Here is a 25,446-nt window from a genome sequence, read left to right on the forward strand (position 1 = left end):
CTGCTGAAATGAGATACATAAGTGAAAAGGCAGGTTATGATCTTAGAATTCTGTGCCTGCGATGTGCCTTGTCTGAAACCTGAACTCAGCCCTTGTGCGTCTTAGTGATGTGCATACTGCGTGGCTGCATTTAGAGGGTCTTTGCACTCTCTTCCAAGTATTGTAATACTTAAAGTGTAAGGTCATTGGCTTTTACTTGGAGAAAGACCGAAAGTCTGTGCAGGGTTCTAAGCACAGGAAGGATGTGATCATGCTGGCTACCACATGGGACACCCTCTGTAAGGGGCAGACGGAAGCAGGGAGACCAGCAAAGAGGCAAATCACAGTAATCCAAGCAGGGAAGTGGCAGTGGTTTGATTCAGGGTAGCAGCAGCAGAGGTGGCTGGGTTCTCGAGACGTTTTGAAGGTAGAGTCGATGGATTGTGTGGTACAGCAGAGTTGGGGCCAGGATTTGATGAAAGTTTTTGGCTTGAGCCATTGGTAGGATGGAGTCAATTTACTGAGATATGGAGAGACTGGGAGAATGGGTTTGGGGGCAGGTGGTCAACTTTCATCTTGGACTTGTTTTTTTTTTTTTTTAAGATTTTATTTATTTATTTGACAGAGAGAGATCACAAGTAGGCATAGAGGCAGGCAGAGAGAGAGAGGAGGAAGCAGGCCCCCTGCTGAGCAGAGAGCCCGATGCGGGACTCGATCCCAGGACCCTGAGATCATGACCTGAGCCAAAGACAGTGGCTTAACCCACTGAGCCACTCAGGCGCCCTCATCTTGGACTTGTTAAAGTTTGAACTGCCTGTTAGACATCTGATGGGAGTAGGTTTGTTCCTGTGGTGTAAGGGATGGGCCTGTACTAGAATGTTCCTTTCTCACTTCACCTTACTACCACTCCTCAGTTCCCAGCCTCAGGGTCATTTTTTCAGGAAAACCTTCCTGGATCCCTATCCGCACACCTGGATCGGTTCTTATTACACGTGCACCTAGTAGCTGCCCTTTCCTTGTTAATCCTTGCTGTCCTTGGGCTTCACAGGCACTCTCTGTGGCTGTTGTTTTCATGCTTATCTCTTGTACCGTGAATTCACAGAAGCAGATGACGTTATTAGGTCTGTTGGAATAACAAGAGGTTTTGCTGAAATGAAACCATAAAGGTGAACAGAAAAAGAGAGAGAGTTAATCCTACTATTTAAGGTTTCCTGTGTGCGTATTATCCTAAGGAAAGAACCCAAAGCAGCCCGTGGGCTATACAAGGACAGGTAGTCCTGTCTTATTTCCTGCAGCCCCCAGGAGACACTACAGGAAAGCCTGGTGTATTGAGTGTTGAATAGGAGTTGTTTTTGGCGGGGGGGGGGGGGGGGGGGGGGGGGAGAGAAAGAGGTATTGTGTTCAGACTGTATATTCAACAGGGAACAGCTTTCTGATGCTTAAAAACTATGGGGGAATGTTCCAGGCTTTGCTTTGAGATGGGCCTCCTTTCTCCCATGCAGTTTTCTTGGGGAGGCCCTGCTTGAGGATTGTGAACACACATTTTAGTCTTCGAGATTACACACTTACATCTACACACTTGCCCAAGAAGATCTGATTCAGGGTAGCAGGAATGAATTTCAGAAAAATTTTAGCTTTGAACCTCCTGTTTCAGACTTAAAAAAACAGAAAAACCAAACCCACAACACACACCCATACAAACACCACACAACATCATATCAACTGGGGTTATTTTTTTCCCAGCGCCGTAAAGCTCGTTTTCCTTAGTAATTTGCTTTTTGTTTTTAAAGCCCGTCCTCCTCCTGTTACGCAAGCCTCTCTCTGTCATGGTCTGAAGCTGTTTTCAGTTTGTGGGCATTGCAGTCATTTCCCTGACAGCTATACAGATGTCCTGGATCCTGCCAGCTTCTCTGCCAACCGACGTGTCTCCAGGAGGGGCTAATGCCTGTCTTCAAACCCACAGTCCAGTTTGATTTCCTTAAAGTGATTACATCCTGCTCAGGGGAGCTATAAATTCTACTTGGAGACGCTTCGGTTTTATGGAAACAAGACTTTAACTGCACCCCAACGCTGTGTCTAGAATCATAATTCTGGCTGGCGATCTCCAGCAGAAATCTTCCTTCCCCTTGGTGGCCGAGCCCCACTGCCCCTGAACAGCACCCCCCCGCCAGGGCTCCAGCCTTGTGCTGAAGAAGGTGCCAGGATGGCAGGCTGGAGCCGGAGCCAGGATTGTCCACGTCGGCCTGCGCTTCCAGTTGCTTCATAGGAGACCTGCTGCCTTCCTGTGGGCAGAGTACTGCCGCGGTTCGAGGCTTTATTCTGCAAGCTAAACGCTCCGTACTTCAGAAATTCTTTTGTTTCCTTTGGACTCTTTCTCTTTCGGTGCCTCTCTCTGTTCTGTTCTTTGCCCCTCCGGTGTCAGGTTTTTCTCTTTGGAGTTGGGTCATTTTGCTGGAGCTGCTTGACATCTTCCCGGAGCACAGGAACTGCAGGTGCTTTCGGGGGCTTCCCCATCTCTGCCTCACGTTTCCCTTTTGCCCTTAAACAACCTTGCTTCTTTCCACTGCAGCCATCGTCCTCTGTCTTCTGCATCGGGGTGCCCAGTGCTGCGGCCTCCATTTCTTCTGAGCTCCTGCCCGTCTCACCTTGGGATGTGACTTCTTCCAACGTACCGAGCGAACACTGGTGACAGACCGCAGTGGCTTTCTTAATGTGTCATAAATAGTCTTCGCTTTAGCCTCTCTTTCCCGGTGCTGTTTTGGAGACCACTGTCCAGCTCCGCATTCCCACCGTGTGCTTTTCTTGGTTTCTGTGACCTGTGGCAGCATGCACCTGGTTTCTGCCTCCTTCCCCTCCTGTGCCTCTTGCTGTTTGCTGCTTGTTCTCCTGACCGGCTAACTCTGCTGGTTCTCGAACACACGAGGTCTGGGCCCTCTGTTCATCTTGCTTGAAATTCGCTCTCTGCTGGGGGGGCACATGCATTCTCAACCTATGCTGGTTACCTCAAAGTTTATCGTGCTTCTGAGCTCTGGTTTTGCCTTTTAAATCATGCCTTCGACATTTCTTGGCTGTCCTGTGTCTTCAAATTAGAGCATTCAAAATAGGAGTCAAGCAGACTCCTATAACCGAATAACCGAAATACAAACCGAATAGCCCCCTTTATTTCACTGTCTCTGGTGCTCAAGCTCTTTACCCTGTGGCTCCGTGGGCCGGAAGGAAGAGCCTCTCATTGTTCCTCTTTGTCCCCTTCTCCCATACGTTGCCACTCACCAAGTGCTGTTGAACCTTCTTTCCTAACATCTCTCTGCTCTTAGAGGTTGGAAGGAAACTAGCATTTATTGTCTACTTGGTGCTGCGTATTGGGCTAGGAAAGGCACCTCATTGCATCCGTGGGCACATTGACGGAGCAAGGCGCCTGCTCAGGGCTGCTCAGGGAGGCTGTGGCAGAGGGGTCTTGCCTGACACCGGGGGTGCAGACTCTCATCACCCCGGAAGACACAAGCTGTTCTTTCCCCCGTGTCTGACCTTCATTCACCCTTCATGCGAATCTGCATTCAGCATTTCTCCTGTCCCTCTTTGCTCAGAAACCATTAGCGGGTCCCCCTTTCCCCCTTTTGCATTTTGATGAAGAAACTAAAGCCCAAACAAAGTGAGAAACTTGTCCCCATGGGACAGACACATGGTTGACGGTGCACTTCCACGTAGACTTGACTCCAAGTCCATACTTCTTTTTTTTTTTTAATTTTTTTATTTTTTTTATTTTTTATTTTTTTTAAAGATTTTATTTATTTGTCAGAGAGAGAGAGGGAGAGAGAGCGAGCACAGGCAGACAGAATGGCAAGCAGAGGCAGAGGGAGAAGCAGGCTCCCTGCCAAGCAAGGAGCCTGATGTGGGAGTCGATCCCAGGACGTTGGGATCATGACCTGAGCCGAAGGCAGCTGCTCAACCAGCTGAGCCACCCAGGCGTCCCAGTCCATACTTCTTTTCAGTCAGCTGTTGAAGAGTCTTCTGCCTCATTGTCAAGTCCCACCATTGTTTTTCTGACTCTCTGCATCTAACCCCATTTGCCACCACTTTCTAACACACAGCTTCTAGACTCATTTGCCATTCTTCTTCACCTTTTTTTTTTTTTTAAGATTTTATTTATTTATTTGACAGACAGAGATCACAAGTAGACAGAGCAGAAGGCAGAGACAGAGAGAGAGACAGAGAGAGAGAGAAGAGGAAGCAGGCTCCCTGCTGAGCAGAGAGCCTGATGCGGGGCTTGATTCCAGGACCCTGGGATCATGACCTGAGCTGAAGGCAGAGGCTTTAACCCACTGAGCCACCCAGGCGCCCCCTCCTTCACCCTTTAGTAGCTCTGGCCTCTTGGCCACATTTGCTTGCCCTCTCTAACTTGCTGGGATGTCTTCCTTTCTTCCTTGGACCAGTCTCAATACTTCATCTGCTTCAGGCCTCAGCTCTTTCCAGAAACCTGCTTCACTTAGTTTTCATGGATCTCATTTGCTAAGTTCCACACCACATAATTAATTCCACACTTAATTATGGATTTGTCTTGACTGTTTGGTGCAGTTTCGTGTGTCAGAACCTGTTCTTCTACAGGGACCGTGCCTTTTAATTCATTTTTCTTCTGATTCTCCACCTTCTTGGTGGAAAGGAGACGGGGCTTATGATAGGCAGCTGGTTGGGGGCCAGATCTTGGGTTAGTTCTGTCTGTCATCTTCATAAGTGCTTGTCCATCATATGGGGCCTTCTCCGGTGACGGGAGTCTACAGCTGCCCCTTCGTTCCCAGCTGGTGCTGTGGACGTGTTGGGGACAAGCTGCCCCAAGTCCACTGCACAGAAGTGGTGACAGGCTGTGCAGCGTGGTGTCAGGAAGTGGGGGCTTTCACCCGCCCGTGGTGCCTGGTGACACTGCAGAGTTTGCAGTAGAGAGGATGGGCTGAGAAATTGCAGCGTTCCTCTGCATAGGGGACAGATGCCAAAAGAAAACAGAAGTTCATTCAGACTGGGTAGAAGGCCTGGTTTTGGATCCTGCCCAGGTGGTTACCGCTGTCTTAATAATTATTCACGGCGTCAGAGCCAGGGAGACCATCTGCCCGACAGCCTTTCTCAGCTCCCTCTCTGTCCTTCAGGAGGCCATGGCCAAGAGTGGGGTGTATGTGGGGGGAGAGCTAATAGGAGCTTTTACATTTTTATTTATTATTACTTTGTTTATAAAAACCCTTCCCGTATTATCGAAGTTTTCAAACACTCAAAAGTAGAGGAAATAGTGTGATGGACCTTCTTTTTCCCAACAACCAGCTTTGACACTTACCAACATTTTATTAATCTTCTTTTCTCCATCTCCACCCCTCCCCCACCTCATCCATCATATATACACCCTTGAGTTTTGTTTTTTAAATTTTTATTTAGTTTTAAAGATTTTATTTTATTTATTTGGCAGACAGAGATCACAAGTAGGCAGAGGCAAGTAGAGAGAGAGGGGGAAGCAGACTCCCCGCTGAGCAGAAAGCCTGATGCTTGGCTCCATCCGAGGACCCTGGGATCATGATGTGAGCCGAAGGCAGAGGCTTTAACCCACTGAGCCACCCAGGCGCCCCTCTAGTTTAGTTTCTAAAGCAAAGTAAATTGGGGCAGCTGGGTGGCTCAGTGGGTTAAGCCTCTGCCTTCGGCTCAGGTCTTGATCTCGGGGTCCTGGGATCGAGCCCTGCATTGGGCTCCCTGCTCTGTGGGGAGCCTGTTTCTCCTTCTCCTTCTGCTTCTGTCCCATTGCCAACCCCCCTGCCCCCGCCCCGGCGCTCATGTCACACTCATTCTCTTTCTTTCAAAATAAATAAATAAAATCTTTAAAAAAAATAGAAGCCGAGTAATTGTACAGTTTGGTCTGGTCTTAATGGTTAGTGGTGTTATTTTTTTGATTTGTCCCCACTGCTCAGAACAGTGCAGGCAGAATGATCATTGGGCTGTCGTAATGGTGCTTGGCAATTTGAGGCTCTGCCGTTTTGTTTGCTGTCTGTCTGTCTGTCTCTCCTTGATCCTGCTCCATTTGGATTCATGGCATTCTGGTCAAGAGTCAGGTCCAGTGGTTTCAATCAGGGCTCTGGAAGTCATGTGGGGGTCTCTTTTGGTCATTACAGTAAGTGGGGACTGCTGCTACTGGCATTTAGGCTGGCAGGGGCCCCAGGGAGTGGGAAGCAGGGGTGTTCATTCATCATAAATGTCAGGGGGATGTTTCTGCACCATGAGCACTTGTCCCATCCACTGTTGGTCATGCTCTTGGGCACTTCTTCTTTAAAAAAAATTTTTTTAAAAATAATTTTTAAAAATTTTATTCATTTATTTGATAGAGATCACAAGTAGGCAGAGACGCAGGCAGAGAGAGAGGAAGGGAAGCAGGCTCCCTGCTGAGCAGAGAGCCTGATGCGGGGCTCGATCCCAGGACCCTGGGATCATGACCTGAGCCAAAGGCAGAGGCTTTAACCCACTGAGCCACTCAGGTGCCCCAATATTTTATTTTTTAAGTAATCTCTGCATCCAAGGTGGGACTAGAACTCACGACCCTAAGATCAAGAGTCACATGTTCCACCAACTAAGCCAACCAGGCGCGCCAGCTCCCGGGCGCTTCAGAATGTACACTGTGGAGCAGGGGATCGGCTTTCTCTTAATGCCTTTTAAGGCTTAAAATCTGATACAATCCGTTTGGCTCTAGATCTGTTTTGGCTCGTGCAATCAGGAGACTGTAACTAGCCTCTAGCATGTTTTTAAGGGTTCATCGTTCGATCCAAATTCTTTGTAATACTTGGGCAAATGGGGTATCTTGCAGCCTCTGTCCCAGCTGTACATTGTCCCTTTTTCTGCCTGTCATTACCATTAGCATCCCTGCCACTGCCCAGTGGAGGATGCGGATGGAGACACAGTGACATTTAACTTGACAGGTCGTTTGCAGCTTTCTTGTGCCCCAGGGACTGCTGGTGAGAGAGAGGTTGTGGAAGATAAACCACGGAAGGGTTGTAGCCTGTGGGGGCCGGCTTATAGGATATTCTTCTGCTGCTTCCAGCCATCAGCCTGGTGCACCCCATAGCAGGTGGTAGCTGATTATCTCGGGGGCAGTTAGGGAGCCTCGGCGGGCAGAGTATGGCCAGTCACCCTTCTGAGTTCTTTTTGTTTTCAGCCGCACTCTAGATGGATGGCAGCCTTCCTCTGCAGGAAATGAAATGTGTTCAGACAACTTGGGCCCCAGGCACAGATGAGAATGGACTAATGGGCACCGAGGATAGAGCTGGGGGGAGACACACAGTTAGTCATTATTAATCTGTGACAGCTGCCGGCCGCTGCCGCTTAGCACGGATGGTGCCCGGGGTGCAGGTGCTCTAGGCTTGTCCTTTCTTGAAGACTCTGGGGACCGTAGGCCTGTCTCAGCCTGTGTGCTGTGTAGACCCCAAATCTGCATGATAGAGGCGTCTGGTAACTTGATGCAGGATGAGGGGAGCCCCTAGTCGACCTGGGGAGAGGGTCCAGCCAACATGTGTGTTTCTGCACTTTCCATGGTAATCTCCCTTAACTCTTATGCCATCTCTGCGGGGTAGGTAATTAGGACTGTTCCCACGTGACACTTGAGGAAGCTGAGGCACAGATAGCGAAGCAGAAGCTGAGGTTAGAGGCAGGCCTCCATGAGCTCAGAGAAGAGTGCCTTGTTCTGAGAAGCCGAGACTTGGGCTAAGTGCTCGCTTGAGCGCCTCACTGTCAGGCTCGTTTTGAATCAAGCGGCTAATTATTTCCTAGCCTCCCTCCCCACCCCCCGCCACCCCGCCGCTCTTTATAGCTTTTGTGGATCTTGTTTCTCTTCACTTGTTTGACTTCTAAGTGGCTGAGTCAGTTTGCAGCGTTTGAGCTGCTTTTTGAGCCTCACCTGCCTATCTGAAAATCACGACTGAACCTTTTTTCCTAACGTGGCGACATCGCTCGGGAAGACTGGCTCACAGTTCAGAGGAAATGCCAGCCCGCAGAAGGCAAATGGCTTTAATTACTTAATCTGGGCTCGTTTTAAAAATTGGAATGACCGTCTCATCATCGGAGTTCTGTGTCCATTGTATTTTATTCCTGCCCAGGCTCCAGCTAGCTAACTGCCTGTGCTGTGAGCCGTGTGTCAAGGCCAAATGCTGCATTTTCAATCCGAGATTCAAATAGCAATTTAAAATCCCGACTTTCATACCTGTCTGTGAAATTCACTTAAATGGAATGGAAATACAGTGGGCTGCTTGTTATGAAACATTGACTCTCACTCCTGGTAGAAACCTTTACGAGCTGGAATTTATATATACATACACAGCACACATATATTTTCTTCTTTTTACTTTGCCTTCCACTTTCTTGATTTGCCTGCTTGTGATTTCTTCTCACAAATTAGACTTTTTGGAAACTAATGGTCCCTTAAAGAGGTTCATTTGGGGGCGCCTGGGTGGCTCAGTCAGTTAAGCATCTGCCTTTGGCTCAGGCCATGATCTCAGGGTCGTGGGACTGAGTCCCGCATCGGGCTCCCTGCCAGTTGGGGAGTCTGCTTCTCCATCCCCCTCTGTCTCTCTCCTCGCTCCTGTGCGCGCTCTCTATCTCTCTCTTTCAAATAAATCCAAGTCTTTAAAAAAAAAAAAAAAAAAAAAAAAAGAGGTGCTTTTTTAAATTTTGAAAATAAAACCTACCCCTTGAACATGGCTTGTCCACCTTCCTGTCTGCTTCTCCAGAGGATCCTTTTTTTTTTTTTTTTTAAAAGATTTATTTATTTATTTATTTGACAGAGAGAGAGAGATCACAAGTAGGCAGAGAGGCAGGCAGAGAGAGATGAGGAAGCAGGCTCCCTGCTGAGCAGAGAGCCCGATGTGGGACTCGATCCCAGGACTCTGAGATCATGACCTGAGCCGAAGGCAGCGGTTTAACCCACTGAGCCACCCAGGCGCCCCCAGAGGATCCTTTTTGCTTCCCCATGTCTCCTCTTCCGCTGGGGCTAGTCCCACTGTGGCTGCCTTGTTTAGTCTCCCCCTGATCATGTTCCCCACCTCCTTCCCCTCCAGAAGTGTCCCTCTCGACCCCTTCCAGGAATCTAACATTCTCTTCCTCATTCTCTGGCTGGGAGAAACCTGGGGAGTGGGTGTTTGTGTAGACGCAGGCTGGCTGCCTCGCGCTAACGTGGGTTTCTGGCATAGGAGGAGCAAAGCTTGCATGCCCCCGATCCAGCCATACCCAGTACCTCTTCTGTTGGAGCTTGCTCTGAATTAAACAATGGTAAAAGTAGGCAGCAGATCATGAAGTCAAGAGCCTGATCACAACTGTTATTTATATGCTCTACACTGATGCTCATTGGCTTTCATTCTTTTTTTGAGTTTTTTTTTTTTTTTAAAGTAATCTCTACACCCAGTGTGGAGCTTGAACCCACAAACCCGAGATCAAGAGTCACATGCTCTTCTGACTGAAACAGCCAGGCACCCCGACTTTCATGCCTTTTTAAATTTTTTAAAAATACTTTATTTATTTACTTGAGAGAGAGAGATAGAAAGAGAGAACACGAGTGGGGCATGGGGAGAGGGAGATGTAGGCTCCTCACCGAGCAGGGAGCCTGACCCTGGACCTGATCCGAGGACCCCGGGGCCATGACCTAAGTCAAAAGCAGATAGATGCTTAACCGACCGAGCCACCCAGGCATCACTCCTCCCGCCGACTTTCATTCTTAATAATTGTTACTTTAAAAGGTTTCTCTACTAATAAGTATTAACTCATTGTAAAAAATTTAGGCCAAATAAGTGAAGAAAAGGCCTTTATAATCCCACTACCCTGAGAAAACAATCCTCATTACCTTTTTGATGTATAGTCTTCTGCCATTTCTTAGTTACATAGGCGAATGCAAATATATGGCTTATGTAATAATACTGTTTTGGAAGTCTGACCTTCTTTTCACTTAACACTTACCCTGATCATTTTCTCAAGGCATTAAAAATTTTCCTAGAATGTCTTTTTAAATGGCCGCAGAACATTTGTTTGTATGAATTAATGTCAGTGTTATACAGGCAGCCCTTTCTTACCGGAAATTGTTTTTGGCACTGTTGATGCAGTTTTAAGATGAGCATTCCTGTAGCTGTCGCAACCCCGAACCTTTCCTCGGATAAAATTCTTACAGCAGAACTGCTGAGCCATGCTTTATTTTTTTAAAGCTTTTGATGTGCAATAATATTTACTTTTTTTTCCCTCCAGACACTACAACAGCAGGAGTGCAAACTTCTCTACAGCCGAAAAGAGGGTCAGAGGCAAGAAAATAAGAACAAAAATAGATATAAAAACATCCTGCCCTGTAAGTATTAATATTCTGTTCAGTAACAGTGACTCTTGGAGTGTTGGCTTCCTCAGCGTCCCTATAACTTTTCTTGTGTGCCACGTGCCTCCTCAGAAGATCCGAGGCCTTAGCCCCTTTCAGTTGTGAGTGGTTTCCAGAATCGTCAAACGTGGTGGGATGGTTGACGTTCACCGCATGTCTGTGCTGCCCGTCCTGGGTCAGACTGCCACCAGGTGATCCTTGAGTAGGTTGTTTCCTTCTGTTAATTAATTTTATCTGCCTAAGAGTGAGAATCTCAAGGCTTGACATCTCCCAGGGTCAGGCCACACCAAGACCCTTAGGGGGCCCAGGCTTGTGTCCTTGCCCTTCATTCAGCACTCAGCCTGTGGGGCTTGGGGAAGGCCCACCTCCTTGCTGGGACTCCATTCCCTCTTCTGGAGAATAGGCAGTCTCCCCTCAAGGACTCTTCAACTGCTCTGCTCCCTGACCTCCGGAGCTCGGGTTACAGGAGATACAGGTACATACCTACACCTAGCTTGAAAAGGACCCAGAGGTATCCACAAGGCGTTTAACACCCGAGTGCTGCCCAGTAGAGCTCAAGCCGAACCACAGAGAACAAGGGTCCTGGAAGGATGGAGGTCTTGGGTGAGGACCCCAGAGATGGCACGAAGCAGTTGTCGTAGCTCCTCTTTCCTGAGGGCTCACCCTGTGTCAGGCTCTGCATCGGTCTCACTTACTTCTTACCCCAGCATAGAAAGCAGATGTTCTGATTTTCCCAGTTTTATAGACCATTTCAGCAAGGTTGCAAGCAAGGGAGAATGGGCATTGGAGCCCCCAGAGCCACAGTCTTAGCACCACGCTCTTTCTCGGAGGGGTCTCCGGAGGGGGCTATGCAGGGCGGTCCGCTGGGGGGGAAGGAAGGAACACTGAGAACTTCTTTTGATTTATATCCTTTATCTAAAAAGAGAAAGAAAGAAAAATTTAAATCTGACATACAGATTGATGGCAGTGCATGCATAATGTATTTACCAACTTAAAAATAGGGCTTATTTGTATATATATGTGTGTATTTCCGTGTTCAAAAACTTCACAATGAAAGTTTTATTGGAATGCATGAGCAAATTTGGTGAGCAGTGCAGTAATGTCTCATCAGATCCAAGCCATTTTGTCAGGTATCATAACCCCGTTGTGCTCGCATGCATGAGTGTACGTGTGTGTGCCTGTGTGTGTGTGTAACATGGTCTTTCTGTGTACATAGGTACACGTACGTGGTACATATGTATATCGCATCAATATGGTTATTTGAGTTGTGTGTAAGTGAGGATGGGAGAAAGTGGAGGCATTAATAGTAGTGAGAAGAGGCGATACAAATTTGCAGAGAATCAGTCTGAGTCACAGCATGGTCCTCATGTCCTTGGGGAAGCCTCATCCTGTTTATGTCTAAGTTTTCCTTTCTGCTCAGGAGACCTAGTGGAACTCGTTAGTAAGATGCAGGGATGTAGGAAAAGGTGACGGGAACAAGAGTATGCAGTACTTGAATAGAGTATCATTGCCTTTTCCTCTCTTAAAAATCCCAGTCAGATGCTTCCTCTTGATTAACATCTTATTTCTTTAGAGATGGGGAGTCTGAGACATGCAGCTGTATTACTAATTCCCATTGTAAAATAATTTTTTAAGAGAGGGAAGGTGGGGAGGGGCACAGGGAGAGGGAGAGAGAGAATCTGAAGCAGGCTCCATACCCAGCGTGGAGCCTGACGCAGGGCTCCATCTCACAACCCAAATCAAGAGTTGGACACTTAACTGAGTCTCCCAGGAGTGCCCCTCCCCTTATGGTAAAATATGTTGCTTAGGTAGAGCACTCAGACTCCTGTATCAATCATGTACTTTTGTACAGAATTTAGTCAGTTGATACTATCAGAATCTTACCTTCTAGATACCGTATTTCATTCTGCTTCATTAAAAAAAATCCCACCATTTGTATTATGGAAAGTTTCAAATATACTCATAAGTAGACAGAACAGTATAAAAAACCATACATACCCACCGCCCTGCTCTCAGTGTTGTTAACTCATACCCAGTCCTGTTGCATTTATACTCTGAGCCACTCTTCCTCTCTCCCCAAATTATGTTGAAGTGAATCTCAGACATTATGTCATTTATCTATACTTTACTCTTCCTTTTTTTTTTAAAGATTTTATTTATTTACTTGACAGACAGAGATCACAAGTAGGCAGAGAGGCAGGCAGAGAGAGAGGGGGAAGCAGGCTCCCTGCAGAGCAGAGAGCCCGATGCGGGGCTCGATCCCAGGACCCTGGGATCATGACCTGAGCCGAAGGCAGAGGCCTTAACCCACTGAGCCACCCAGGCGCCCCTCTTCCTTTTGTTTTAAAAAAAAAATCCACCTTTTTGTTTTGAAATACTTTTAGACTCACAAGAAGTTATAAAAATATACAGAAGGTTCCTATGTACTCTTTTTTTAAAACCTTTTTTAAAAGATTTTATTTATTTATTTGACAGAGATCACAATTAGGCAGAGAGGCAGGCAGAGAGAGAGAGAGAGAGAGAGGAGGAAGCAGGCAGAGAGCAGAGAGCCCGACTTGCGACTTGATCCCAGGACCCTGAGATCATGACCCGAGCCGAAGGCAGAGGCTTAACCCAATGAGCCACCCAGGCACCCGGTTCCCATGTACCCTTTATCCAGCTTCTCCCAGTGATAATATCCTGTAGATCCATAGTAAATGGTCAAGACCAGGGAGTTCCCATTGCTGCTTTTTCTGTCTTAAAGATAGCATTATGAGGCATCATATGGTGTTCAGATCGTTGTGCTCATTTAGGATTTAATCTTTTATGTGGTTTTATCATGAAGTGAACAGAACTTGGTCTGGGTGGAAGGGTAACTGATTTGAAGTGACGTGTCCTGAGGAGGTATGACTGTGGTCTCTTTTTCTTCCAGTTGATCATACCAGGGTTGTCCTACACGATGGCGATCCCAATGAGCCCGTTTCAGATTACATCAATGCAAATATTATCATGGTAATCTTTGTTTCCCACAGTGTTTTCTGACCGTACATTGCCAGCCATTGTTTGTATTTTATGTTTTCTGTTGCTTGTGACCCTGAAAGCAACATTCAAGTGTTTGATGCATTTTCTTCCTAAAATTTCTAGCCTGAGTTTGAAACCAAATGCAACAATTCAAAACCCAAAAAGAGTTACATTGCCACGCAAGGCTGCTTGCAAAACACGGTGAATGACTTCTGGCGGATGGTATTTCAAGAGAACTCCCGAGTGATTGTTATGACAACGAAAGAAGTGGAGAGAGGAAAGGTATACTCAAGTTCTTCTGATACAGTATTTTTATTTTTATTTTTTTAATTTTTTATTTTATTTTTTTTTAAACTAAGAGGTTTTTCTGATACAGTATTTTTAAAGTATTGGCCATGTCAGGTTGAACATGTTAAGAACATGTAAGAATAAACAGATTAAGCTGGGGCACCTGGGTGGCTCAGTGTGTTGAGCTACTGCCTTCGGCTCGGGTCATGATCTCCTGGTCCTGGGATCGAGTCCCGTATCAGGCTCTCTGCTCAGCGGGGAGCCTGCTTCCCTCTCTCTCTCTCTCTCTCTGCCTGCCTCTCTGCCTACTTATGATCTCTGTCTGTCAAGTGAATAAATAAAATCTTTAAAAAAAAAAAGATTAAGCTGATTCTAACTGACCCTTGGGAGAAGAGAGAGTAGAAGAAATTCGGTTGTGACATGCCTTGGTGTAGTTTTCTTTATGTTCCTTCTGCTTGGGATTCATTGAGCTTCTGGAATCTGTGGCTTTAGAGTTTTTTCTGCATTTGGAAATGTTTTATTATTTCTGCATACACGGGACAGCAATTTACACGTATATTGGGCTGCTCGGCATTGACCTGAGGCCTACTGAGGCTTTGTTCATTTTGTGCGGTTGTTTTTCTCCGCCTTGTTTCATTTGGGATAGTTGCTTTGGCTGCGTGTCTTTAAGTTAATCTTTTCTTCTGCAGTGTCACTGCAGAAGAAACACTGAAGTGTTATTACTATTAGTGTGTTTTCCATAGCAGACATTGTTTTTTCATCTCTAGAAGTTTTATTATTGTTGTTGTTTCCTTTTAATGCCTTCTGTGTGTCCCTTTTTAACTTATACCTTCTGGACATAGGGAGTATATTTGTAATAGCCGTTTTAATGTCCTTATCAGTGATTTCACTGGTCATATAAATTATACTTGTCGTGACGTGTGAGCATTTAAACATTAATTTGAATTATTTAAGCAATATAGTCATATACATATCCAGACACATGATGGTTACGGTTAAAATTGCCTTTGTCACTGTCCCTTGTCCACCCATTTAAAGTCCCTGTCACCAGTGTGATGTGTATCCCTCCATGCTCTCTTCTTGGCATTTACATACATACATGTGTGAGAGGCATTTACAGGTATGTGTGTGCTTACATGTGTATGTGTGTCTGTGGAGGTATATAGCACTGTTTTCTGAAAAACACTGTATGCAAAAGTGTTTTCATATACTAACTTTGTTGTGCATCTTGGGCCCCGCCCAGATGAATGTTCTAACATCTACTATTAGTACATAGTGGCCTGTTGCCTTCTTTTTAGTAATTGCATGATGTTCCGTAGTAAGGATGTACCATACGTTATTTCAGCATTATGAATTGGGCACTTAAATGTTTCTGTTTTTGCTGTTAACAAACAGTGCTAAAGTGAATAATCTTATTCTTATTTCTGTGTGTGTGTGTGTGTGTGTGTGTGTGTGTGTGTGTGTTTGTGTGTGGCACGTGTTTCTCTAGGTTAGATTTCATAAAAAGGAATGCTAGGTCCCAGGGTAGGCATGTTGTAAGTTCAAAGACACTCCGCCCAACTGCTCCCAGAGTGGTTGTCCCAGCATGCCCCCCCCGCCCCCAACCCAGCTGCTATGTCAAGTACTCCTCTCCCCACACTCTTCATGATACTTCAGGTTTTAAAAATTGTAACAGCCCACACCTACAGAGAAGCAGACAGATCTCACTGAATGACATTTCTCCGTGTTATCCCAGAGTGAGCCCATCCATGTGGGTTTTTAATGTGGAAAAGTTCTGTGTTTTTGTGTTTTAGTCGAAGTTATTTTGTAGCTACACTTTAATTGGTTCACATAAAATTTGCCTGGAATATAGCAGCCGTACCTTTAAGTTAAACCTGAGACAGAGGAGTGATTCTGGATTTTAGCGCTCCTGATGTAATTTTCCTATCATTTTGAAGGGCAGCATGATTTTGTAGGATTTTCATTGTTGTGCTAACTAGTCGTCATCATGCTTCTGAAAACCTTTAAGGCCAGATCTGGTCATTGTGAAACAGAGGCTTCCTCCAGCAGCTACCCTCAGTAACATCAGATGTTTAACTCTGGCACCTGCCCGAGTATAGAAAGGAAAACTGAGCCATCTCTCCTGCCTGTTGTCTGGTTCATAGGCGGCTACCTCTCCTTACAGGACTTGGGGGCACGAAGAGAAGGTTCTTGTGTCACTTCAGGGGGATTCGTTGTGTTTCCCTTGAGAAGACCTGCCGGAAGCTCCTAGAACAGGCAGACATTGGGCCAAATCAGCCTGCCCCTCTGCTTGCTTCCACCCCGCAAGTCTATGCCTGCTTCCTGCTTATGCTGTTCAGTCCCAGGGTGGAGAGCATGATGGATGCATTCTCTCCACAGTCCAGAAGTTCTTCTTCTTTTTTTTTTTTTTTAAAGATTCTATTTATTTATTGGACAGAGATCACAAGTAGGCAGAGAGGAAGGCAGAGAGAGAGGGGAAGCAGGTTCCCTGCTGAGCAGAGAGCCTGATGTGGGGCTCCATCCCAGGACCCTGAGATCATGACCTGAGTCGAAGGCAGAGGCTTTAAACCACTGAGCCACCCCGGCACCCCCAGAAGTTCTGATAGCGTGCTCTCTTGGTCTCAGACTCTAGATTCCCTTTGAGTCCTGGGCTTTGGTTTAAAATGTGTTAGCTGTCACATTTTAGAATTTTTGCCAAAGTCTATGTCAGAGTTTGGAAAACTAGGAGGAGGGCCGGGTAGTCTGCTGATGTTCAAAGTCTGCTGAAATGTTTTCAGGGTTGTGATTTAATTTTTTGTTCTCTGTTGAGTCTCTTGAACAACGTACAGTCACAGAATTGATTGGCCAGCAATAGCATTGAGTACAGTTAATATTTAAAGTGTTTATTTGGGGATAATAAAAGTTGTATCAAATCTGTCGAAGAGGTATTTGGATCTACCAAATAGTGCATGGAGAAAGCTGAATTCAGAATATTAATAAATAGTAGACCATATAAGCCATTGCCAGGCAAAAAAGTTGCACTATTAATTCTTCTGTTCAACTTTCCTTCTGCTGTGTTTTTTTTTTTTTTTTTTTTTTTAATTTTAGTTAATCATTGACTGAGGGGATGCCTGTAGCTGCTCTCTTTATTATAGTTTTAGCACTGAATTTCTCTGTCTTCCTAATAGAAAAAGTAAATTTCTCTTGCTGATATTGGTATCTTGGTGGTTGTGGGAAGTCCACTCCCAGAAAAAAACAAAACACAAAAACATTCTCTGCCCAGGACACGTCACCAGATATATACAGGCTCATTTCTCATTGAGCTAAATATCTTCCTCTTTGGCACCAAGAATGATGTAGTTGGTGCCATATTTTTCAATCTGTCTGCTCTGACGCCAGCAGCTGTTGCAGGCTCGGTGTTCCCAGGCACCCAGGGAAGCGAAGGGGACGTGTATAGTAGGTAGCAAACGGATCTGGATATAGAAGAAGCAGCTGGTTCAAAACCCCATCGGCTGCCTTGCTGTGTTGGAGCTGTTCGCACGTGGGTTAGATAAGGCACAGAGTCCTCCTACACGGGTGCGGAAATGAACCAGACAAGTCTGGCTCTTTGGGCAACCCGTCCACCTCCAGAGTGCTTGCTTGCCTTCCCTGCAGAGGGACTGGCAGAGCTCTGGAATTCAGACTTCAGTGATTGCTAGGCAGAACCCTCAGATTGGGTAGTCCCTCATTCTGCATCTTTGGTTCGTTGGAGATAAATGAACAATCCTTGACCGTCCTTTGACATGCATCTTAGATCAGACAGCCCTGCAAAGGCTGCTCTGTCTTTCGGCTTCTCCCTGGTTTTCCACGCACCTGCTTTTCTTATTTAAATTTATTTTCCTCTCCTTTGAAAATCCACCAGATGCTAGATAGGCCATTTTCTGAATATTGAACATTAAGCAAGACTCGAATTTTTTTTTTTCTGAGTATTTATTTTCCTCTGGTTTAGGCTTTAATTTCAGAATTCACAGAGATTAACTGTCTTTTCTCTGATCCCTTTCAGAGTAAATGTGTCAAATACTGGCCCGACGAGTATGCTCTGAAAGAATATGGGGTCATGCGTGTTAGGAACGTCAAAGAAAGTGCTGCTCATGACTATACATTAAGAGAACTTAAACTTTCAAAGGTTGGACAAGTAAGTATATTGTCGTATTTTAGAGACTTTAGTAACTGGTTTTGGCGTGCAGTAATCCGAGGTCATGTGGTTACTCATATTTGCGTGCGTTCACGGCCTCGTTTACTTACTGATTTATCGGGTGCCTTCTAGGCACCAGGGGCCCAGGTGCATACTGATACATTGCAAACAGGATGGGGGCGATCCCTGCCCTCACAGAACCTAGGGAGATGGAAGGTTAAAAACTCAGCAACCGGTTAAGCTTTCTAGTTGGTCTGAGGCTATGAAGGCTTCAGGAAGTTATGTTAGAAGCGACTGGGTACCTGAGATGGAGGAGCCAGGGAGCGCCTCTCTGAGGTTGTATCACTTGAGGCCAAGGTGGGGGAGCCAGGCATCCAGAGAGCCCAGAGAAGAGTGTTTCCAGCAGCGGGAACAGCAGTGGCAAAGCGCCTGAGGCCAGTTTCGTGACCACATTCCGTGGCGTCTGATCTTAGCTGCACATAGTTTAAGTTTGTCACTGGGGTGACTAACTTTATAAAGCAGGGTTAGATTTGGATTCATTTTAATTTTGGGGTGAGAGGGGGCTTATTTTTTTGAGGTTGTTTGGGGACCTGGAGATGAGTGAAGTCTTTGAGGAATTGGAATCACATAGCAGCGAGGATCCACACACACAGATAGCCGTGCTCCTGAGCAGACTGGCTGCAACAGGTCCGAAGTGCCATGAAACGTAGCAAAGGCTGGGTTTCCTTCTGGCTGAGATGTCAGAGAGATCATCTCAGAAGACACTGGGCTTGTCTGGGTCAGGTTTCCACTGGAGAAGATGATGGGGAGAGGGCCTCCAGGTGGAGGTGTCACTGTGAACCCCGGGCCTGATGTGCAGACTGAAGGGAAATGGGATTTATGGGGAATGAAGGTAAGTGGAGAATCAAGAGAATAAGCCGAAGAGAGGGGGGACCAAGTCGGGAAAAGTCTCAACTGTCATGTTCAGAATGTGAACTCCATGTATTAGGAGGCTGGATGCTGGGCGAGGCTGCTGCCAAGCAAATGCAGGTGCAGAGCTGCATGCCAGGAGTATGTCTGACAGTCCCAGGTTGGGGGGGGGGGGGCCCGGGCCGGGTGAACCGAGTGGCCAGCAGGACTGCTAGGAGGCTCTTGGGTGTTCTGGGTCTGGTGGCCTCCTCTCCAGGTTAGAGCCCAGGGACTCCGACACTTGTTTCCTTATTCCTGCCTTTGGAAATGAATATTATGCAAAATGCCAGAATAAATGGAAGAGGAGTGACGGAAGGATGGACGGATGTGCCAAATGCATTGAGGTGGCACCTGCAGGGCGTGGGGAAGAATCAAATGCAGGGTGAGGGGACAGTGGCGCTGCGGTGAAGGCAGAAGAGCAGGCAGAGGCTGTGTGGGAAGCCAGGGCTTGCGTGGTCCCGGGGAAAGGTGGTGCGGGGCCGTGGACAGAGAAGGACTGCCTGGAGGAGAGGGAGGAGGCGATGTGAAGAGGTTTGGTTACAGTGTGGGTGGGGGGCGAGGGCGGTGTTAAGGGTGACCGCCGGTTCTCTAGCTTGAGCGCTGGGTTGGTGGAGGGGCGGAAGGGTGAACAGGAGGAGGGACAGGTAGAGTGTGAGATGCCTTGGCGACGGCGAAGCAAAGAGGCCAGGGAGGCAGGAATGGAGGATGGCGATGGGGGGAGATGGGTTCCAGAGCATCGCGGATGGATGGCAGCAGGGGGCAGGAGGAGGAGGTGACCGCAGACGCAGGTGGAGGAGCCTACATGCAGTTTCTTCACGTTCTCCATGAGACAAGGCCATCAACTGGCATTCGAAGGGAATCAGAGACGAATTATCTTTGGGAAGTGGGAAAAGTATTCAATAATAATGTGTAGAGACGGTGAGGAATCCATTGAGTTTTCAGGCAGTGCTGAATGCCCAGTTGAGCTGGTGAACAGATTGTGACATGTTCATGGTCAGTGACACCAATCCCCCGGTGTGATTTTTCTCCATGGGTGTAGAACAGAGAAGGTGTGCTGTTGGTTTTGTCCAGGCCTGGGGCTTTGCCCAGGGGTGTGCTGGATGGAGAGAGGTGGAGAGAGGGTGAAAGGGGATTGTCACAACAGTACATGGGGGTGGGGGGCACCTGGGGGGCGCAGTTGGTTGAGCATCCCACTCTTGATCTCAGCTCAAGCCCTGTGTTGGGGCTCCACGCCCAGCATGGAGCCTCCTTAAAAAAAAGTAGTATGCAGAACCCAAGCCCGACAAGGGGACAGTGGGGGCAGGAGAAGCGGGTGGAGAGCGGAAGAGGGCTCAGTGGTCTGCGGAGCTCCACGAGGTGGTCGGGGGACCAAAGCGAGCTGGAAGCCTGGGCAGTTGTGGTCCGGGATGGGATGCTGGGACTTCAGATGGTAGCGGGGCTGCGGTTCTGCTGATGGTGGGGCGGGGGAGGTTTACCCTGCTGCAGAGACAGAGAGAGAAGCTGGGAAAACATAGCCGTCAAGCAGAAGTGGAAGAGATTTAGAGGGCACTGGCCAGAGATACCACATAGGTTCATTCAATTTTAGGCTCCGCCGCCCATCTTCTTGTTATCAGGTATTTCTGAGTAGCAGGTGGAGGTTTCTTCAGTTTTAGTGATAAACCATCCATCTTCTTGCTAACAGAGATTTTTGAGCAGCAGGTACAGGAAATGTTGGCATTTGGGTTTGTGTTTTATACCCATGGGTTCAGGCGCCATCAGAGGACAGGTGATTTCTCCAGAATTCCTGGTCGCATGTTACCTGCTTTTTATAGAACACATTATATTTTTTTCAAAAGCGCTGTGCCATGATCTCGTTACATTTCCTAGCAGGGAGGAGTTAGGCCAGAGATCTTTTGGGACAGAAATTTACCAAGGAAGAGGAGCAGGGATACACTGGGCTTCTGGGTTCCTTCCCTGTTGTTCCTGTGTAGCCCCCGAGTTTGAGCTGACTCATATCATCAAGAAATATTTTATCATGACATCAGTAAATTAAATGCACGTAATTCACAAAAAGATCTTAATTGTGGTTCAACTAACTTGAATGTCCTGAAGGTCACTGGTGGTGGACACTGGCTTCATTTTTCTTTCTTTTTTAAATCTACTTTTAAAACATCAGTAGCTAGGATTTCCTTCAGATACAGAGAACAGAGAGGGAGCAGTCAGCAGGGCTGCTACAGTGGCCTCATCTGGGTAGACCCAGAACGTGGTGCTTTTGGTCTTCTCTAGACTTGACCTTTGTTAATGACCCCTGTCCCCAGAAGGGCACTGGTGACGGTGCTGCCAAGGAGTGGCTGTGTGTTTACTTGGTCTTGTTAAGTCCCTCTCAGTAGCATGGTGAGGGAGATTATCATTCCTCTTTGCACATGAAGAAATTGAGGCTCAGAGAGGTCTGGAGACCACAGTGATTATGAGTGCGGGGGTTTGGACCTAAACCCAGCCTTCTGGTCACAAAGCTTGACTTCTTACCTACTTTGTATTAAACAGAATGTTTAAATACTACGACGAAATAATAAAAGTGGGTGTTTTGGGAGAGGGGAGGAGGGGGGCTGGGTGTAAAAAGGCAAAGAGGAATACATGTCTTGAGAAGACAGCTGTTTTCTCATCTGCTGGGAAGGAGAGCCTCAGGTCCTCTAAGCTTCAGTCGCCTCCTGAGTTGGGCTACCCGTGCACGAGGAGGAACGGGGACATTGCCTGCCCCTGAGGATTCAGAAAGGTGACTCTGGTTGTAGCTTCCTAAGGAGCTAATTGCTGTCCTGGACATTTTGGTTCTTAGGACAGAGGCAAAGAGTTGCCTTCAGGATTGCTCAGCCAGATCCAAAAGGAGACGTGATGGGAAACTCATCTGACCTTTACACGGAGCGTGAGGAGACTTGGTGCCCGCCTGTTCTGTTGGCTCACGTCAGGTCTGGGGAAGATCAGCACTGGGTGATTCCTCAACCCCTTGATTTATTTAATTCTTTTTGGTTTTTCTTGGCTCTACTCCAGGGGAATACAGAGAGAACCGTGTGGCAATACCACTTTCGGACCTGGCCGGACCACGGAGTGCCCAGTGACCCTGGGGGCGTGCTGGACTTCTTGGAGGAGGTCCACCATAAGCAAGAAAGCATTATGGACGCAGGGCCTGTGGTCGTTCACTGCAGGTGACTGGCCCCTGCCCCCTGTCTGGGCTGCAGCCAGGCCTCGCTCTCTGGGCCACTAGGGCTTGCTTTTATCCACCCACGTCAGCTCTTGAACTGTGAGAAAAATCTAATCTCTGTTTGAGGCATGCATAAACTGCACTAAGGGACATTGACCCCAGAGTATTTTTCTCATGGGTCCTGCGGGACTGCCAGGTATTGGCGGTGGCCGGGCAGGGGGTGGTGAACTTAGTCCTTATTCTCAGGGAGCCCTTACGTAGTCTGGTAATGTCTGCTTATGTTTTTTTGCTTTTTAAAAAAACACGGTGATTTAGAATTCATCCCCTTGATTGTGATCCTATTCTCTTCTGCCACAGAAGTAAGATTCATTCCCTGCCCCCATAAGATATTTGTTTGCTTCAAAAGATTTGGACCACTCCCCACCTAGGCTCTGGAAGCCCCGCCCATGGCCCCTCACCATGGTTTACAGCCTGCTGGCACCCAAGGCTGGGCTTCATGGTCATACTGGGGAAAGTTTAGTTTCCCAACCCTCATCCGTACACTGGGCAAATAGCTGTGTGTGAAACTTCACCTTTTCTTTTTTCTTTTAAAGATTTTATCTATTTGTCACAGAGAGAGAGCACAAGCAGAGGGAGCAGCAGACAGTGGGAGAAGCAGGCTCCCAACTTAGTAAGGATCCCGATGTGGGATTCGATCCCAGGACCTCGGGATCATAATCTGAGCCAAAGGCAGACGCTTAAACAACTGAGCCACCGGACTGGAACGTCACTTTTTTAAAAGCTACTGTTTATTGAGCACTTGTTCTGTTCCAGCCTCTGAGCTCAGTGTTTCCCATACATGACTGACATTTGATCCACACAGCCACCTTGTAAAGTATGTACCATTATCCCCATTTCACAGACAAGGAAACTGAGGGTCAGAGAGGTATGAGACTTGGCTCAGGCACATTGTACTGGAGAAGCTGGGCTCCAAGTACAGTTTGGACTAACTCCAAAACCCTGTGCTCTTAGCTAATCTATTCTCAAATACAAATTGACAATTTTGTAAATACTCCCAAGAGCAGACATTGTTTCTGTTAATATTAATAGTTGGTTTTGAGTCTGAAACCCCCAGGAACGACTCCATTGTCACTGCTCTCTGTCCTTCTGCCCACAGTGCTGGAATCGGCCGGACAGGAACGTTCATTGTGATTGATATCCTTATTGACATCATCAGAGAGAAAGGTAGGTCATCTGGAGGGCAAGAAGCGATAGCTCCCATTTTTTGTTTACGGAAGGAACGTGCTGGTGAAAATAGCCTGGGGGAGAGAATTTGAGTGTTAAAACATTTTCACAAAATCTGGGCTGAAGGCTTTGACTTTCATTATCTTTGCGGGAGAACAAAAGTGATTCGATTCGAGCTTTTGACATGAAACGCAGCTTAGGAGCTGTGGGTCCCACTGCCGTGGTCTTTTGTTGACGGTGTGGCGGTGGTCTCTGCCCACCCACCTCATCCTGGCTGACGTTATGGGGTTGGAAAGCGAGGGGATCCCGACCTCCAGCACTTTCTCGGGTTATTTTCTGGAATCATTTGTATCGGTCAGAAGGACAGTGTAGCCCTTGGAACACGTTCAGTTAGAACATGTAAGACTAAATTTGCTCTCTCTGAGTCTGCTGAAAGTTGTGCCTTAAACCATTTCATCCCGGCCCTGCGGTTTCTCATAATGCCTCATGATGCTTGCTTTGCAGGCGTCGACTGTGACATTGATGTTCCCAAAACCATTCAGATGGTGCGGTCTCAGAGGTCAGGGATGGTCCAGACAGAAGCACAGTATAGGTTCATCTATATGGCTGTCCAGCATTACATCGAAACACTACAGCGCAGGATTGAAGAAGAACAGGTACCGGTGCCAGAGGGGCTGGTGGGCAGGTTTTCTTTTTCTTTTCTGGGTAGCTCCACCAGATGCGCTTTTCTTTTGAGCAGGATGGGCCTCTGAGAGATATCTGTCACTGTTTGGGAAAGGGGATCTCATTCCCACCTAGGAAGGGCCTCTCTTTATTACTCTGATATTTCAGGACGGCTTAGCGTAGGGGATTAGCTGCTATTGTCCTGGCCTGGCAGTTTGGGGAACTGCCCCTTGGAAAGGTTGGGATTTTCTCAGACAGACCCCAGGAGCTTCACAGGGCAAGTTTGGAACTGAAAGCCTCGAAGTTTCCAGGCTGTTCTGGTTTAGATCCGGGCTGTCTTTATCCGGATCTCCTATCTTAAACGGATGCTTCACTCTTCGGAGCACACAGCAGTTTGAACCATCGACTTGGTTGAGTTGGAAACAGTGAAATTTCAATTTTAATAAGCCATGCATAATGAAGAAGAATGTGGAGTTGGAGTGTTTCCATTTGAAGCTATTCATAACAGACACAAAGCTGAGTTAATTAGGAAGACGCTGAGAGGAGGGAAAGGAGGAGACTGCTCCTTTGGGGATCTGGGCGTCTCTCCCACTCCCCTCTCAGCCCCGCCGCTCGGCTGCAGACGGGAAGTGTCTAAACAGCACCCATACCTGCCTGCTTTGCCCTGTGTATTGCCTTCCAGAGGACCGGGCTTCTCAGGATGCTACCTGCCGGCAAATTGTGAGACAACCAGCCTAGCAGAACAGCAGCCACGTTATCAAAGCTTGGCTAGCCAAAGTAAGATACCTGTTAGTTAGCTTAGTACATTCTCAGTTCACGTCAAAACACTAGAGGGGCTCTTGGGTGGCTCAGTCGACTAAGCATCCGACTCTTGATTTCGGCTCAGGTCACGCTCTTAGGCTTGTAAGGTCGAGCCCTGGTGTCGGGCTCCACACTCAGTGCTTGTCTGCTTGTCCCTCTCCCTCTGCTCCTTTCCCCACACACTCTCTCTCAAATAAATAAAATCTTAAACCCCAAACACTGGATTGTTTCATTGTACAAAAACATCTTCAGCAACAACAGTTTGGTATAGATATATAAGGTCAAATAATCAACAAAGTACTGGTTTTGACCTTCAGTGCCTTAAAGTCTGACTTGGTGTCATTGTAAGGTTTTGCGAAATATTTAGATGGTTACTATAGGCTATTTTTTCTCTCTCTCTCTCTTTTTTAAAGATTTCATTTATTTGAGAGAAAGAGAGGACAAGCAGAGGAAGGGGCAGAGGGAGAAGCAGACTCCTCCGGAGCAGGGAGCCTGATGCAGGACTCGATCCCAGGACCCTGGGATCATGACCTGAGCCGAAGGCAGATGCTTAATGACTGAGCCACCCAGGTGCCCCACTATAGGGTATTTTCTCTTTGTCTCCCAGTAATAGTGAATTTGGGCCAGGAATAGTTAAAGCATAAAGTTGCCTCAAGAGAAGGACTTAGGTCCTAATCAATACAAAGAGTATTTATAAACACAGTATAAACACAGTTGGTATAAATTCAGGAATATCTTTTTTTTTAAACATTTTTTTTTAAGTTTTTATTTATTTATTTGACAGAGATCGCAAGTAGGCAGAGAGGCAGGCAGAGAGAGAGAGGAAGGGAAGCAGGCTCCCTGCTAAGCAGA

General features: G+C 47.0%; 1 protein-coding gene across 2 annotated transcripts in view; it reads left to right on the plus strand.

Annotated features, from left to right (window-relative positions):
* PTPN11 (protein tyrosine phosphatase non-receptor type 11) overlaps nt 1–25,446 on the plus strand; it is an 87,417-nt gene that overhangs the window by 46,043 nt on the left and 15,928 nt on the right. The window contains exons 7-13 of one of the 2 annotated variants that reach the window (XM_059408461.1): nt 10,222–10,318; nt 13,254–13,333; nt 13,466–13,624; nt 17,652–17,783; nt 21,744–21,910; nt 23,063–23,130; nt 23,635–23,786. In XM_059408461.1, coding sequence (XP_059264444.1) covers nt 10,222–10,318; nt 13,254–13,333; nt 13,466–13,624; nt 17,652–17,783; nt 21,744–21,910; nt 23,063–23,130; nt 23,635–23,786 — 855 coding nt within the window. The remainder of the gene's footprint in view (nt 1–10,221; nt 10,319–13,253; nt 13,334–13,465; nt 13,625–17,651; nt 17,784–21,743; nt 21,911–23,062; nt 23,131–23,634; nt 23,787–25,446) is intronic. The other variant, XM_059408462.1, reaches the window with a different exon arrangement.

This window comes from Mustela nigripes, chromosome 8, assembly GCF_022355385.1.
Source record: "Mustela nigripes isolate SB6536 chromosome 8, MUSNIG.SB6536, whole genome shotgun sequence".
NCBI lineage: Eukaryota > Metazoa > Chordata > Mammalia > Carnivora > Mustelidae > Mustela > Mustela nigripes.